The 17,662-nt window shown below is 40.1% G+C and overlaps 1 protein-coding gene across 3 annotated transcripts in view; it reads left to right on the top strand.

Moving 5' to 3' along the window:
• The window catches only part of smarcd2 (SWI/SNF related, matrix associated, actin dependent regulator of chromatin, subfamily d, member 2), an 80,531-nt gene that overhangs the window by 19,098 nt on the left and 43,771 nt on the right, over nucleotides 1-17,662 (top strand). For 2 of the 3 annotated variants that reach the window (XM_047031620.1, XM_047031621.1), the window contains exons 3-5: nucleotides 222-264; nucleotides 379-501; nucleotides 12,610-12,729. In XM_047031620.1, coding sequence (XP_046887576.1) covers nucleotides 222-264; nucleotides 379-501; nucleotides 12,610-12,729 — 286 coding nt within the window. The remainder of the gene's footprint in view (nucleotides 1-221; nucleotides 265-378; nucleotides 502-12,609; nucleotides 12,730-17,662) is intronic. The other variant, XM_047031622.1, reaches the window with a different exon arrangement.

Genomic DNA, 17,662 nt, shown 5'->3' on the forward strand with positions numbered 1-17,662 from the left:
CGATTTTTGCAATAAAGTTCTGGACGGTAATTGTGTGTGGCCTGGTGTTAATGGGTCAGTGACACATTTTATTTCTGGAAGAATCTTCTGCGGTTGCACAATATAGTCCAAATCCATATCGTAGGCCAAATTTATACCGGTTTATTTCTATACTGTTCATACCACCCACCTCTGAATAATAATATATATAATTTATGTATTTGTCTACTGTGTCTTGTAAGTGGAAAAAGGCGCAAGATGGCTGACAAGGTGCTTCCACAAAGGGTGAGTTGAACTTCTTCCCTTTAAAAGAAGATACTGCTAACATGTCTAATTAAACCTACACACTGGAAAAGACAACCGGAGCTCAATTATTGAAAACAATTGTTTTCATCATAGATCAGAGACCTTGTTCCTGAGTCCCAAGCCTACATGGACCTTCTTGCCTTTGAGAGGAAGCTGGATCAGACCATCGCACGCAAGCGCATAGAGATTCAGGAAGCCATCAAGAAGCCTATCACGGTAACGCTAATATTCTAACTACGTAATATGGGTAGGCAATTAAACCTTTTCCTAACTGTTCCCTGGAACTGTCCAATTCTATAGAAACACATTAACCACACGGCTCCAAACAAATTTGATGATTACGTGTATACAAGGGCCATTAGGGCTGACATTAGCACCTGCCAATCACCAGCCAATCATGTTAGGTCTTGTTAGTGGTTTAAAAAATAATTCTTATGAAAATGGAAAATTATGGTAGACTGTGATATAGTGGTAGAATTTGACTGCAGATCAAGGGCTTCCCAGTGGCTCACCAGTCTAATGCGCGCACCATGTAGGCTGTGCCCTGTCTCTCCCCACATTTTCTGTCCAAACACACTGGGCCTCATGTACGTACATTCGCAAACGTAACGTTATTAGCGCCGTTGACGAACCCGCAAATTGCGCACGCTGTGATACTTCAGTTTACGTCGTATTTACGAAACCTGCAGGTCATCGTGTAAACAGTGCCTTTCTCTGACCACTATACCGTACATTGCAAGCATTTAAACACGCAATCTCTTCCTATCCTGGATCAGCCAGCAAAGTCAAAACAGCGATGACTGTTTGAAATGATCATGATGCCAATATTTGTAATGTAGCGAAGAGTTTAACAACTGCTGGAATGGAATGTGAACGCTGAGTCGTAGATTCGATGTAATCTTTGATTTCTTCCAGTAACTGTAATATTGCATGGATGCTTAATCTGTAACGTGTAATGATTTTGTGTAGGTGATACGCGGGTTTTCTATACATAGGCTGTAAGGTGAAGCCGTTTTTCGTTTCATCCCGTTCCCATATTGTATTTGTTGTATTCGCTGTGAAATATTCTATTTTAGTTCATCTTATTTTTATTTTTACTGTTGCTTGCTTTTTCTACAGGTACACTTGCACTTAGAGATTAATGTTGTTTAATTGTAACCTGCTTAACTACATGCTCTTGTGGTTCTTCCCTTTGGCACTTATTTTTATTTATTTATTATATTTATTATTGTTGTTATTACCAGTGACCTATGCACTTTGTAAAGCTCTCTCTTGGAAGTCGCTTTGGATAAAAGCGTCTGCTAAATGAATAAATGTAAATTTTCAGAGATGAGCAATTTATTGGAGTTTTGTTTAAAACATTTTTGAAAATTAAAAGGTTGTGGAAGTAAGCCAGACTTTATTATAACAATCTGGTGTATATGTAAGATTTTTTGACACAATTTTGAAGTTGAGTTGGGATGATACTGATGAGTAGGGATGATGCTGATGATTAGGGATGATACTGATGATTAGGGATGATACTGATGATGAGGGATGATACTGATGAGTAAAGATGTTACTGATGATTAGGGATGATACCGATGAGTAGGGATGATACTGATGAGTAGGATTGTTACTGATGATTAGGGATGATTCTGATGATACTGATGAGTAGGGATAATACTGATGAGTAAAGATGATTCTGATGTGTAGGGATGATACTGATGAGTAGGGATGATACTGATGAGTAGGGATGATTCTGATGAGTAAAGATGATTCTAATGAGTATGTTACTGATGAGTAGGGATAATATTGATGAGTAAAGATGCGTGTTGTATTTTAGGTTGATTTTGAGCTGCAATTAATCTATTGTAGAATTGTCAAATGTTTGACATTATTCAGAATTAAGGGGGACTGGGTAGCATTTTGAGTCATTTCAGCCAACTTCGGCTGTGCTTCTTTTCTTTTTATCTTTCTGTGATTACACTGTGCCTACCGAACATTGTGAGGTATAAAACATCACAGTAATTTTGCTTGGTGCCAATCCGTATAAACATATTTTCTACAAATTCACCATATTTCATAGTCTACATTCACACTTGAGTATACTAATGCACCAATACCTGTCTGTGCCCAGTCTAACCTTGTGTTGCTCTGTGCACCTGACAAATAAAAGACTTGAACTTGAACTGTCTCAAATGTTTAGGTACATGTATAAATGACAGTTTGAGAGGTATTTTGTGTTGCTAAAATGACCCAAAATAAAGTGAGAATGTAAGGGAGAATGTCACTCTTACCTGTCTTCAAAACTTGAGAGCCCTGCATATAGATTGGAGAATGTGCACTAGGGGTGGGCGATATGGCCAAAATCTTCTATCACGGTATGAGTAATTTAATATCACGGTTACGGTATATATCACGGTATAGTATTTGTTCTGTAAATTCAATTAGGAAATGGTACAAAATAACCATACCATACATCATCACACTCTATTATTTATTTATTACAAACAAAAACAACTGCCTCACATGAGACAACACTTGAGTTAAAAACAAAAGACAAAAAAAAAGTTACGAGTACGAGCTTTCCGATTGGCTGATGCGCTCATGCCATCCGCGTGGTGACCTACTCACAGCTCAATACGGATCCGTAATGCCCTCCGACGAAAATTTCAAAATGAGCGAAAGCGATCACTCTGACTTTTACTATCCATGTAACTTCGGTTTCGGCGTACCTCGTTAAAGCTCGGTCAAGTTGTTTGATATTTCCCGGCATGACCTCACTCTCAGTAAGTAGTTAGCCTTCACTAGTCATCCTAGATCAAGAATGCTAGCAACGCCACCAGTGTAATTTTACAACAAGAATTTTACAGCGCGAGACATAAAACTTGAACAACAAATGGAATTGGTTACCTGCAGAATGGGGCATCAAATATATAAGTAATTAGCTTCGGCATGAATGTGGTCCGCTTAGACAAAATACACTCCACATCGAAAATTCCGTCAGACCAACGCAAATGTGCTTCAGGTCAAACGAAAATAGCAAATCAAATAGAAGTTAAACTACAATTCTAAATATCGCAAGAATGCGATTTATGTGATTGCTTATATACAATACAACAACCAGACATTTAATTGACACGTGTAATACAAAAATATAGTATAAAGTATACCGCGGTTGAAACGGTATAGCCAAATCTCTCCCAGTAGACACATTTCTACCGTCGCACGGTATATACGTCATACCGCCCAGCCCTAATGTGCACTTTAACCTTTGGAAAGAGCAACATGCAGAAAATAGTATAAACGATGAGTGATGACCGAATCATTATGTTATCACTGTGCCTGAAGTTGTGGAATGTATACCGTTTTAGGACATGTTTTGGTGGTTACTATATTTGTATGGTCCAGCTCATGTATATAATGTCCATCTGAGAGACATGTTTCTCACTCATGCCAACCACTTTGCCTGTCGTGGTGACCTGATCCGAGCAGCTTGATTAATAAACGAAGTCAACTCTTTTACATTGTGGTGCGTTCCTTGGCCCATCCTCCGACAGAAAATCAACCAGTACAGCAACAACAGTAGGGCTGTCCCCACTCATACCCCTTTTCCACCAACGCATTTTGGGTGCCGGTTCGGAGCCGGTGCCTAATCGCGAACCAGTTCTTCCTCTTTCGACAGACTGGGAACCGGAAAAGTGGTTCATACATGGTTCGCAACAAGCACCACTTCGGAGCTGGTCTAGTTTACGAACCAGCAAAGAACCGCTTGGGGCGGGGTTACCGTGACCAACAAAATGCTTTGGCCGCCATTGCTCTAAGTTTTTACAATTCATATTTCAGCTAAACGTTACTTGTAAATCAGAATCTGAATGAAAATGTATCGAGAAGGGGGCAATGTAGTTGCTGAAAATGTGCTTATTTTATTTATGAAACTGCTAATTTGTAAATTTGCTCCGACTTTTATTCTTCTCGATTGTAATGTAAACATTCGGGATGCGCGCGCAATGTGGCTGCAGAAAACCGGGAAAGGATAGCATTTTTTATGGCAAAATGACCACACGGATAATACAAATAGTTAGATTTAAAAAGACCAAAAAGGTCGAGGAGGACAACCTTTAAAAGAGAAAGCGATTTCCCATTGATCTGTCGCATCAGAATTTTGATTTGGGTCACGAAAGTCTTGAAATTTGAGTGAGAATGTTGCCCGGTACAGACCGCATAGTCGAGCGGCAACCATGTCTTCGTCATGTCACTAAGTTCATAATTTTACAGTTTTACAGTCAATTTTACATTTTAAAAGTCGAGAAGGACAGCTTTCAAGAGATATGGGAATTCTGCTTTTAGCCAGCTGGTCCAATTGTTTTTCTGATTTTTTTTTCAAACTGGCATTCTGAGTAAGACTGCGTCCCCGTTACACGTTTTGACGTTAGCCTCAGTCAGACTGGCTCACTGGCAGTGTGCACAATGTTGTGATTCACTCAATTTTACACCAGAGACGTCCGGGAGGACTGCCTAATGTAGATACGAGCCTGATGAAGATCTCGGATTTCTTTAACCAAGCCTGTTTAATTCGTCATTTGCCTGAGAAAGCGACCTCCGTTAGCCAGGCTAGTTTTGGCCGATCACTTGGTCAGGCTATTTAAGGGTATCGGGGTCAAGTGAATTTTGTGCATAGACAAGTGAAACGTAAATGTATTTGTCCAAAGGCCAAGAGCCTCAAAAAGCCTCAAATATCAAGCCCTGCAATCCAGTGGCCAGAGATATATGATGACCTGATCGACACTCCAAGTGTAATAGACCGGGGAGAAGTTCGTCTTTTACAACCGACATGCGCAGTTGAGACTGCTTGACAGTTGTGTGACGTAGGGTGATAATTGGTCTATATAAATGGCGAGTTGAACAAACACGTCGGATGCGCCGTGTTTGGATGCCGATGTAGGTTTGCATAACCATGAGCAACAACAGCAATGAAACGTCCGCCATTGTTGATGTTGTGTTTGGCGCTACCGCGCTAGCGTTGCTGGGAAATATGAGACGTACAGTGACGTAATGACGTGGCTCTGTGGTGGCTCTCGCCTGTGGAAAAGCAAACCGGTTCTTAGTAAGTTCCGTTCTTGAACCAGCTCCGAACTGGCTCTAGCACCAGCTCCGAACTAGCTCCCGGTTCACGTTGGTGGAAAGGGGGTATCAGTCGACTAGACGATTTTCTGGTCGATATGCTCTTGGTCGACTACGATTTTTTTGTCGAGCTGCCGTATGGCAGTGTGAGATCTGATTCGCGCTTGTGTCATCATTGCTGCATTAACTAAATGTTCTACAGAAATTGTAGATTATATTATTTTAGACACTTAAAGCAACTTAAAAAATATATAATTTAAAAGAAAAGGTGTTACTGTTTTACCTTTCGTAAATCTGCGCTTAGTTTCGGTTTGGTATTTTGCACACGGCACGAGCACAATTGTCTGCAGAACTACAAACTCTGCCATAGCCTACTTTGTCGGTGTTATTAGTCAAAATGGCAAAGAAATCTGTGGTATGGCAGCATTTCATCAAAGTACATTTACAAAGTACCGGGTGACTCAAAAAACGGTTTATTTTTCATAGTTTGACGTCGAATATGATGTAACCTACCACTTGAAAAATTTAAGTTGGCCTAGCCCTACTTCGCTCATGCTAACGAGCTTGGTTGAAAAATCAATATGCCTATTATAAGAATTACATCCAAATCGAATTACATTATTTTATCCGGCCAAGATAACAAAAAATTTCTCTGTTGCACCGTTTCCCACTCAGCTTCTATGTAAGTTCGCATGCTGCAAGTTTTCAGGCAGTAATAAGCGCGCTCTGATGATTTCCATGTTAAACAAACAGTATTTTTAATTTGCAATACATTGTAAGAGATACTAAATACCATCGGCACCAACAGGACTGGTGATACGATTCTTATTATTAGTAGGCTATTAGCGGCTGAATCTGCAATGTCCAGCAGCCATTGAGTCAGATCGTGAAAATGTTTGTACGTTTTTTTTTTTGTGAACAAGTTTCTGTACATACCCCGAAATACATAATTAGGCGCACTTTACGCATCTCCTCCCATCTCTTTATGGGAACTCTCACTTTCACCTTGACCCTCCCGTGAATGCATATGCATGACTCGGAAAAGCGCAATTTGCCATTTTCAGTTCCCGCGACAAGCAGTCTGCGCTTTACCCTCAGTGCGGCATGTTTGTACATACCTGTTTGTACATCGCTCTGGATAAGACCGTCTGCTAAATGACTAAACGTAATACCTCGCCATGCTTTTACGTGCAATTGCGAAACAAATATGCCTGAATTGGGCGCAAAAGCGTTACTACATGAGGCCCACTGTGTCCATCATAAAATACTAAATGTGGCAGAAATGCCACAAAAAAAAACTGTAAAAAGAATTTGACTCACAACATAGGCGTAATTCTATGGGGGGACATGGGGACCCCAATATTTCATCATACTGTACGATTATGCAGGCAATATAAAAAAAGTTTTGAAATGTATTTTCGTATTTTTTTATTCTCATCTGAAACTTTGAAAAAGTTTTATAAGATATAAATATAGTTTAAAAAGTATGAATGTTTCTTTTACAATGTTTTGCTTACACATTTTCATTTTCAAATTTGGCACTATTTCTGTGTCCTTTTGTTGTTTCCAGGTTTGAAACTGAGTATAACACACTCACATTTCAAAGAAATGCCTTGACATGGGCAGATATGCCCAGATGTGCATATTATGTGCTAAACATGCAGATAATCGAACAGCCATGCGTTTGTATGTCTTCCTTAGCCAAACATTTGTTAGCAATGTTAGTTATAGTGCAGATGTCCATACGGTTCGGGGTAGAGTTTACAAGCTATTGTTCCCACCCATTACTCGCCAATAGTGTGTAAAAGTAAAAAATCTTTCATGGGGATTTTCTACGCTTGTTGATTTGAGAGGTACCAACATTCAAATAAGCATATCTCATTCAAATATGTTCTGAATTCAATATATAATAGATTATTTGAAAGCTTACATGCTGCACTTTCCTAATGCTGGGGACACACCACAGGATAATCGGTCCGATTTCGCCCCTTCTGACAATCATAAATATTCAACATGTTGAGATCAGAAATCCTGATCAGAATTGGTGTTTATTCGCCATGAAAGTATGCACAGACAAGGAATTTACTTTGGCTGGAGAGCCTACCCAGGCAGCCATTTACGGCGCCAAATGTGTGGGGGGAACCCTGAGGACAAACCCCGAGTTTATCACATGAAACAAAACAATATCCAATCAGAAAGCAAGCTGAGTAATGGCGCAACACAAAGTTAAATGGAATTGATTTGTGGCAACAGCAAACCCTTTTCTTTTTTCTGTGAAAATAATTCCAAACACTATCATCGCAATTTCTTGCTGCATATACACCGCGTTCCACATTATGATGCAAATTAATTATATTGCTCAGATTTTCCTAAATAGTAATGCACAGTCAGTCAGTATCATTTTCAAGTCATCAACTGTTACGAGTATAATTCAAATTCTATTGAACAAACCCCCTAATGATAACAGTATTTTTTTCAAAAATACAAAACTCTAAATGCAGTGTTCCAAATTATTATGCAGAATTTCAGAGTTTCAAGATTGTTGAAACTCTGTAGGTTGTAAAGAACAAAATTGTCATTTGTTGAATTTGCAGCATTAGGAGGTCATATTTACTGAAATCAAGAAAAGTTTGAATCAAAAACATCTTAACAGGTCAAGTTACATGTTAACATAGGACCCCTTCTTTGATATCAACTTCACAATTCTTGCATCCATTGAACTTGTGAGTTCTTTGATAGTTTCTGCTTTAATGTCTTTGCAGGATGCCATAATAGCCTCCCAGAGCACCTGCTTGGATGTGAACTGCCTTCCACCCACATAGATCTTTTGCTTGATGATGCTCCAAAGGTTCTCAATAGGGTTAAGGTCAGGGGAAGATGGGGGCCACACCATGAGTTTCTCTCCTTTTATGCCCATAGCAGCCAATGCTCCAGAGGTATTCTTTGCAGCATGACATGGTGCATTGTCATGCATGAATATGATTTTGCTACGGAAGGCACGGTTCTTATTTTTGTACCACAGAAGAAAGTGGTCAGTCAGAAACTCTACATACTTTGCCGAGGTCATTTTCACACCGTCAGGGACCCTGAAGGGGCCTACCAGCTCTCTTCCCATGATTCCGGCCCAAAACATGACTCCGCCACCTCCTTGTTGACGTCTCAGCCTTGTTGGGACATGGTGGCCATTCACCAACCATCCACTACTCCATCCATCAGGACCATCAAGGGTTGCACGGCACTCATCCGTAAACAAAACAGTTTGAAAGTTAGTCTTCAAGTAGTCCTGAGCCCACTGCAACCTTTTTTGCTTGTGAGCTTGGTTTAGGGGTGGCCGAATAACAGGTTTAAGGACACTTGCAAACCTCTTGAGCATCCTACATCTTGAAGTTCGTGAGACTCCAGAGGCACCAGCGGCTTCAAACACCTGTTTGCTGCTATTCAATGGCATTTTAGTGGCTGCTCTCTTAACCCTACGCATTTGTTTGGCAGAAATCTTCCTTATTTTGCCTTTGTCTGAACGAACCCGCTTGTGCTGTGAATCGGTGACAAATTTCTTCACCGTCCGATGATCACGCGCAATTCTTTTGGAAATGTCCAATGTTGTGATACCTTGACCAAGGTATTGCACTATTTGCCGCTTTTCAGCAGCAGAGAGATCCTTTTTCTTCCCCATTTTGCCTGAAACATGTAGCTTGCTTAATAATGTGGAACATCCTTCTTAAGTAGTTTTCCTTTGATTGGGCTCACCTGGCAAACTAATTATCACCAGTGTCTGGGATTGATTTCAATCATCCAAATAGCCCTGAGACACAATACCATCCATGAGTTTAATTGAAAAACCAAAAAATGAATGTTTATGACCCTTAAATACAATTTGCATAATAATGTGGAACGCGGTGTAGTCCGTCATGCTTATTCTTAGGTCTCGACAGATTAAGCATGATTTCTTGTGTTAACAGTCGGGACACTGGTTGGAAATCTGTTTGTGTGTGGTGTGCTGTCTTTGTCAAATCATGGCACACCACACACTGTAGGAGAAAAACGGCTAAATCTAGGATTTTTTGTCCTCATGTTTGTGGTCTCTAAAAGTTTGAAAATCTTATAAGGTAAAAAAAATAGTTAAGTGTGTCCCCAGTAGTAGGTGAAACGGTACATACACATATCAAGCTACTTGATATGTGTAGTGAGCTAAGCTACCAGCTACTCTACTATAAATTTAGCTTCACTACACAGAACCTACCACTCATAAAAATGAGTATGTGTATGCGTGTATTTTGCTATTATATAGTCAGACTGCCGGCGCAGGCGCTGTGTGAGTGAAGATGAGACGATGACAGCCCTCGCAGTACTCAGCTCTCGTGAGATCGGTTGTAACGTGAACTACAGAACGGGATATGAGATGCTTTTAGAGGGCTTTGTCAACACAATAATCCACCAAACTTATGTATGAACATCAGAAATGTCCAGGAGAAATTAGCTTTCGAGGACGCTTCTGCGCTACTTGATCAATAAAAGAGCTTAGCTACTAAAAAGTTACTTGGTTTCATAAATAGAGACGTTACCGCCAAGCTACTGACAAATGTAGTTAAGCTGCCCTCACTGCGCGCGCTACGCTGGTCGACATAATGACACCGCCATTGATTAGGGGAAGGTGTTAACGTAGGTGGACTGTTCAATTCAGTAGGCTGAGAAAAAGTGAAAATAGAACTTGTGAGCAGAAAAAGCGTTGTTTGGCAGTACTTTCAGTCAAAAGAAGGCGATTCAAGTTGAGCTACATGTTCAATTTGCAATGCCGCTTTGTCTCGTGGTGGCAAGGACCCTAAACGATACACAAAATCTCCGATGTTAAAACATTTGCGTTATGAAACATCCGACAGAAATTCAAGAAATCTAAAAGGTTAATATTTTGGATATTGATTGGATCTTGAGATAGGGTAAACATAGGCACATGGTAATTGTCTAAATAGTTTTTCCCACTTGTCTTCCAGGCATTATGTTGCCGATTCTATTTTTTTGCCGTAAAAAAGAAAAAAAAGAAAAAAACACTGCTGTGGAAGTTGTTTACTTCATTTATGTGTTTACTGTGTTAATGGACTGAGGATGGGAGTAGGATTCGGTTTCGGAATCTTAACCAGTGGATTCGGTATTCGGCCGAACCCAAAAAAATCTGGATTCGGTGCATCCCTAACTGAAACAGAAACAGCTGTGTAGGAGGAATAAAACTGGGTGAGGAACTCACCTAACTCAGCTAACAAGGTGAGGTTGCTGAAGACAGTTTATTTTCAAAAGTCATACACCATTGCAAGACTGAGCTCAGCAACAAGACACAAGGTAGTTATATTGCATCAGCAAGGTCTCTCACAGGCAGAAATTTCAAGGCAGACAGGGGTTTCCAGATGTGCTGTCCAAGCTCTTTTGAGGAAGTACAAAGAACAACCAAACGATTTGTTTGGTTGTGAAAAATGTGTGTTAGGCTACATTGGCTTACCTAATATGTTCATACTGAGCACCCTGGAAGAGGGAGAGTGTTGTCAACTACCAAATCATTTGTGACTGAAAAGGCGAGCTGCGTTTGCCTACAACAAAATTGAAGACATTGAAGTCGGATATAATGTTGAAATTTGATTCAGTCTCAATCTGCCAAATAGCATAATTTAGCATACAATACAGTTTGTACATTTCAAATTCAAATACAACTAAAAAAGATTCTAAACAAAACAAGTACATTCAGTAGGGCTGTAACTAACGATTATTTTAATAATCGATTAATCTGTCGATTCTTTTTTCGATTAATCGATGAATCAGATCAAAAAAAAATAATCTTTTAATTCCAACCTTTTATTCAAAAACAGAACTGACAGTGCAAATTCACAGTGCAAAAATCTTCTGAATGTGCAATTTATTTTATAATAGTTATTTACATTTGCGTGGATTTAATTCTATATTCAGGGATGAGCAATTGATTTGAGTTTTATTTAAAACTTTATTGTAAGATGAAAGGTTGTGGAAGTAGGCCAGACTTAAAAAAAAAAAAAAATCTGGTGTATATTTAAGATTTTGTGACACAATTTTGAAATAAATTAAGATTTGCGAGGATTAAGCTATTTTCAAAGATGTGTGATGTTCTATCATTTTATTTGAAACTTCACTGAAAAATTTAAGGCTGTGGAAGAATACCAGACATTGTTAAGATACTCTGGTGTCTGTTTGAGGTTTTATATTCATAAAAATATTATAAAAGTCTATAAAAGAAAATGGTATGGGTAGTTTTCATCCGGTCCCTACCGCAACGCTGCAAAGTAGCGTCTTTCGAATGTGCGACGAATGTCGTATATGAAACTAACTTCACCTCGGTCAATGAACACACATTGTCCATGTATTTAGTGTGAAATGCTCCCACACTTAGGTCGTACTGATTTCTCTGCCTCTGCCATGTGTTTCAGAACAACGTTACTCAACAACGTCTCCCGATGGTCTCTCCTCTACCTCCGCTCTGCTCCGCGCTCAACTAAACATTTATTTTTTATACTCAAACATCTCTGCGACTTATTGAGTAGCGTAATAGTCGTACGACACAACGAATCGATAATGAAATTTGTTGCCAACGCTTTTAATAATTGATTTTAATCGATTAAAATCGATTCGTTGTTGCAGCCCTAACATTCACATTACATTTGAGCTGGCACTAATATTGCTCTGTATTGTCACTTAGAACAACACATCTGTATACTGTATTGAATATTGTATATTATTTGTATATTAGGAGGTTTACTATATTTGATCTTATCATAGATGTAATCTATGTTCTGTGTACTTATATGTTATGTTATGCCAGGTTGTCTTGTCTTAGGAATTTCCGTGCCCAGTCTGACCCTGTGTTACTCTGTGCATCTGACAATAAAATACTTGAACATCTGAAAAACCAGTGTGGCTCTTTCTATAGACTTAAAACGCTACTTCTAGATGCAAGTTCAGCCCAGAAAAAAAAAACTGGAAAAAAAGAACCCATATTGGAACACAACGCTCAAATTAAATGAGGAACATCTGTCCAGAATCCCTTTCACAAAGACTTTTGCTAGCTAACTAATTAGCCACTTGTTTGTATTAAACTTGTTATTTAAAGTGCCATGGCCAAGGAGGGTTACTATGTTTTGTTACTGTGACGCTCTGTTCACATGGTCTGGTGTTTGTTCTATGACTGAATTCCATCCACTACAGCAAAAACGCAAATTGAGGATTTACATATCCAACACCTGTACTCCTGGCAAGCCAGAAGGTGAAGAAATTGATCAAGTTTCATCCTGGGAACTAAGGATGGAGGGCAAACTACTAGAGGATGTAAGTGTTGATGAAAATATAGCGGTATTAACCATTGAAATATTTTGTTGTCTTGTGACCTGTAAGAACATGCTTTGTTTCAGAGTACTTGCATATGGTGGTGTCCATATTAGCCATTTTGTGTAGAAGGTATTTGAGTGTTAAAATATATGTACAAAACTGTGGTGCATGTTCCTTCTTGAAAGTTGCTTGTTAAATTTAAAGTGTGACAGAATCTAAAGGCTTTTCAAATGTATTTCGGATGATGTTCATTTGTAAGAAAATGCCTCTTCAGAATCTGAAGGAATTCCCTCAAGTCCCTGCATTTCAAAAAATTAATTGGCCTTTGTCTTCCACCATGCAACCTGATGTCTATACAGATCAGTTTCCCTTCAAAATAAGGAACTGAAACTGCCATTTGTAAATTTTCTTCAGTCTGAAGAATAAAAACTTTAGACAGAAACTATATGACAAACGCTATAGGACATTTCAGCCTGACGTCACAACAACAAATATCTTACTTCCGGGTGGATAACATCGATCTTGGCTGGCGATAGTAAACCTTATTATAAAACAATAGGGGTTATGCGGAGCGCTCAGTGTTTGAACCGGAAAACAGATGTAATCGTTTCCGCTTCTCACTTCTGTACACATCTGCGGCGCTAGGTGATCCAAATAACTTATATTGACAGGGAAGTTCAAGGATTTTATAAGTTGTATTACTCTCTACATTAGGCTAAGTGTGACAGGAATAAAGTGATGAGTTCATATAACGTTATAATAGCCTAACGTTAGACCGTTTCCCAGGAGGTAGCACGTTCACTAGCTCTACACATTAACTACAACGTTACAGTAGGCTACATTGCTACACAACTAGTGCCAAGTTATCAATGAAATATATGAATTCAGCAAATTAGTTTAAGAAGCTCATTTTAATTTAGTGTCATATCCATATCATTATTCTGGTTTCTATAGCTAGGACCTAGATCGTTCCTAGAAGGATTTACGTTTACTAGCCTACTACTAGGCCAAAAAAAACGTTAAAGTTAGCAGGTGTATAAGATTACACTACCGACAAAATTGACCTGTAAATAAATACTGTCACACTGGTAGTTGTTGCAGTTGATTGCCAAGCACTGCATTCTTTGAGTCCACTTGGACTTCTACAGGTAGGCTACAGTCTTAGTTTGACTGTTTTAATTGTCTGCGAGCAAAAAAAAAGGGTACTCCCCAGGGTACTCGGGGCTCTGGAAGTCAGTTCGGCAATCCTGTGTACATGGGAAATTGTAATTAAGGGTAGCTCCTTTAAACACCGGCTATAGTAGGTGGCCTTTACTACGCTGTGTTTACCTCAAAAGCGGCCGGCCGGAAGTAGTTACATCTGTTTTGTAGAACCCGGAAAAATGTTACGCATAACCAGAGCCTGTTTAAGGAGAGCCTGCCCACTCCCTATTAAGCCCCATTGTACCGAATTTGGAGTCTATGGAGCTAAACGGCTAAATGTGTCTCTTTGGCCTGATTGTTGTTGATAAATCTCAGATTTGATTGTAGTTTTTGCATGTTCAACATAGATTACAAGTCAAAAGTTGAATGAACGAGTACTTATGCCCTTTCGATTTCTTACATGGTAAGTCGTTGTGGCCCATAACACGCTAGCATTCTGCTAACGAATGCTGATTGGTTAGTGAAGGACTGACTACGACCAGAGATCCCGCTTGATGGCATCCGAAGCAGAACCAGAATGTCAGAGCATTAGCAACATTAGCAACAACATTAGCAAGCCAAAACTATTTCTAGCATGTGTATTGACAGGGAGAGCCTAACCTGTCAGCTGTGTTGTGGATGCTTCGAGAGAAAAGTGGAAGTAACCAGAGCTTGCCGTCAAGAAGTAGCTCTGGTTGTACGTTGTGTATGACGTCAATGCCATCTTCAAAGGCTTTTTTTGAGCAGAAAGGCGACTTAAAAAAATCCAACCCCCCGCGGTGTGTATTTTTATTGCCTCCCCTTTCGATTTCAGAATTCAAATTACTAGACAAAAAATTATATCCTGAGAAAAGTGGATTTTGAGGGGTATAGCTCCATAGACCTCCATTCATTCTGCACTCGACCGTTAGCGCCCTCATATGGAACTTAAGTGGAACTGCAACCAGTTCAGAACCCGGAAGTTTCCCTAGAGTGGGAGTTTTCTCTTTAATAGACATTCTCTGGCATAACCCCTATTCGTTTTTTTCCGACTTAAATAGCTGTTTCTGATTGGACGAGAAACGTTCCATGAGTTGAATTTTCTGACAACAACCCACTCTGACTTTTCACTCCAATAATAAATCAGTCCGCGATGAAACATTCGCGTTGATACAAATAAGTAACCATATCAGAATCAGAATCAGAATGGGATTTATTCGCCATGAAGGTTTGCATAGACACGGAATTTGCTTTGGCAGGAAGGTGCATACAGTAAACATATAGGAATCTTAAATTTAAATATGTGGTCTAACTATACTAAGGATACATAAACTAGCAATACTAAGTGGAATACAATTTAAATAAAATATACAATAAGTAAAATATAAGTTGCCAATTTGCAATATAAAATACAATATAAAATACAAATATTACAGGAATGAGTGTAGTGCAGAATGTAAAAAGATTTTAAAGACATTCAGTCAGTGTGAGCTTTAGCCTTGTTGAGGAGGCCAACAGCGGAAGGGAAGAAACTGTTTGTATGGCGTGAGGTTTTGGTCCTGATGGACCGCAGCCTTCTGCCAGAGGGGAGTGACTGAAACAGGGAATGTCCAGGGTGGGAGGAGTCAGCCACAATCTTCTTCGCCCGTCTCAGGGTCCTCGAGGGGTGCAGGTCCTCGAGGGAAGGCAGATTGCAGCCAATCACCTTCTCTGCAGTGCGGATGATACGCTGCAGCCTGCTCTTGTCCTTGGCAGTGGCAGCAGCGTACCAGGTGGTGATGGAGGAGGTGAGGATGGACTCAATGATGGCTGTGTAGAAGTGCACCATCATTGTCTTTGGCAGGTTGAATTTCTTCAGCTGCCGCAGGAAGTAAATCCTCTGTTGTGCTTTCTTGGTGAGGGAACTGATGTTCAGTTCCCACTTGAGGTCCTGGGAGAGGATAGTGCCCAGGAAGCGGAAGGACTCCACAGTGTTGACTGGGGAGTCACACAGGGTGATGGGGGTGAGTGGGGCCGTGTTCTTCCTGAAGTCCACAACCATCTCCACTGTCTTGAGAGCATTGAGCTCTAGGTTGTTCTGGCTGCACCAGGTCACCAGGTTGTCTGCTTCCCACCTATAATCAGACTCGTCTCCACCAGAGATGAGCCCAATGAGGGTGGTGTTGTCTGCAAACTTCAGGAGTTTCATGGACGGATGACTGGAAGTGCAGCTGTTGGTGTACAGGGAGAAGAGTAGAGGAGAAAGGACGCAACCCTGGGGAGATCCAGTGCTGATGGACCGGGAATCAGAGACTTGTGTTCCCAGCTTAACGCACTGCTTCCTGTCAGACAGGAAGTCTGTGATCCACCTGCAGGTGGAATCAGGCACGTTCAGCTGGGAGAGCTTGTCCTGAAGCAGAGCGGGGATGATGGTATTAAAGGCAGAGCTGAAGTCCACAAACAGGATCCTGGCGTAGGATGCTGGGGAGTCCAGGTGCTGTAGGGTGAAGTGGAGGGCCATATTAACTGCATCGTCCACAGACCTGTTGGCTCTCTAGGCAAACTGCAGGGGGTCCAGTAGAGGGTCTGTGATGGCTTTAAGGTGTGCCAGCACCAGGCGCTCAAAAGACTTCATTACCATAACAACGGGGACGAGTCAAAGCCTCCATTTACAATTTTGAAAGACTTTAACAAGATAACTTGTATTTACAACAATGAGTGACTTCAATATTTATGTTAACATATTTAAAAAATGTTTCCTTTCAGAATGTACTGTGTCAGTGTCACGTAACCGCTCATCTCACATCCCATTTGCTATTCACCTTGCTAGTCAATCTACTTCAGACAGGCTGCGGCCAACACGACAGTAGCAGCAACTCTACACATGGCCAATTATTTTCTTCTTAAAAATCTTGATTTTATTTGGGGACAATGACATGGTCAATGACAATGAAAAGTCAGCTTTGATGCGGTCATCTCACATCCATTTGCTATTCAACTCGCTCCACAGGCTGCTGCCGTACTGTATTGCCTAGTACTAGTATGGCCGATACTTTGTTTGTGAAAATCTTGATATTGATTTTGGGATAGTGACATGGCTGGTTAGCTAGCAGATCTTCTTGTCAAACATACTGTAAAATTATATTTACTGTTTGTCAACCGTACACAATGTTATTGCATTTGAATCTTGCTAGCAAAAACAGCTATCAATAGCTGTATTTAAATGTTAATTGGTTGACTATAAAATTGTTTATAAAAGCAATATAGTACGAGTGCGAGTGGGGTTGTTGAGGAATACACCACGGGTGGTGTTCGGCCGTAGCCACGAGGCCGGAGGCCGAGTGGAGTAGTACTATATTACTCGTACTATATTGCTTTAACAAGCCATTGAAGCCAACAGGATTTTCCATGTCATTTAACCACAAACAAGTTTTATGATTATTAAGATTATAACACGTTTAATGATTATGATCTTGTGAACTGAAAAACGAGACGTTCCCGATGTCGTTGCTGTTGATATTGCTGTTGTATATTGTAACGGTGAATCAAACTCATACTAGTGACCGAGATCGTCTGCTAGCTAGTTAGCTACTGCTGTACTGTAGCTACAATATCCAACTTATCGATTAAAGATTTTCTGGACTGCGTGAGCTTTCTACCTATCTGTCTGCCTGGACACAATAATTTGCGTTTGGGGGTTAATAAAGTACCTATCTATCTTATCGACTATGGAAACTTTATCATATGGCTTCACATTTTACAATGAAGAAGCTAATTACTAGTTACTTGTACC

Source organism: Hypomesus transpacificus, chromosome 13 (genome assembly GCF_021917145.1).
Source record: "Hypomesus transpacificus isolate Combined female chromosome 13, fHypTra1, whole genome shotgun sequence".
Classification (NCBI taxonomy): domain Eukaryota; kingdom Metazoa; phylum Chordata; class Actinopteri; order Osmeriformes; family Osmeridae; genus Hypomesus; species Hypomesus transpacificus.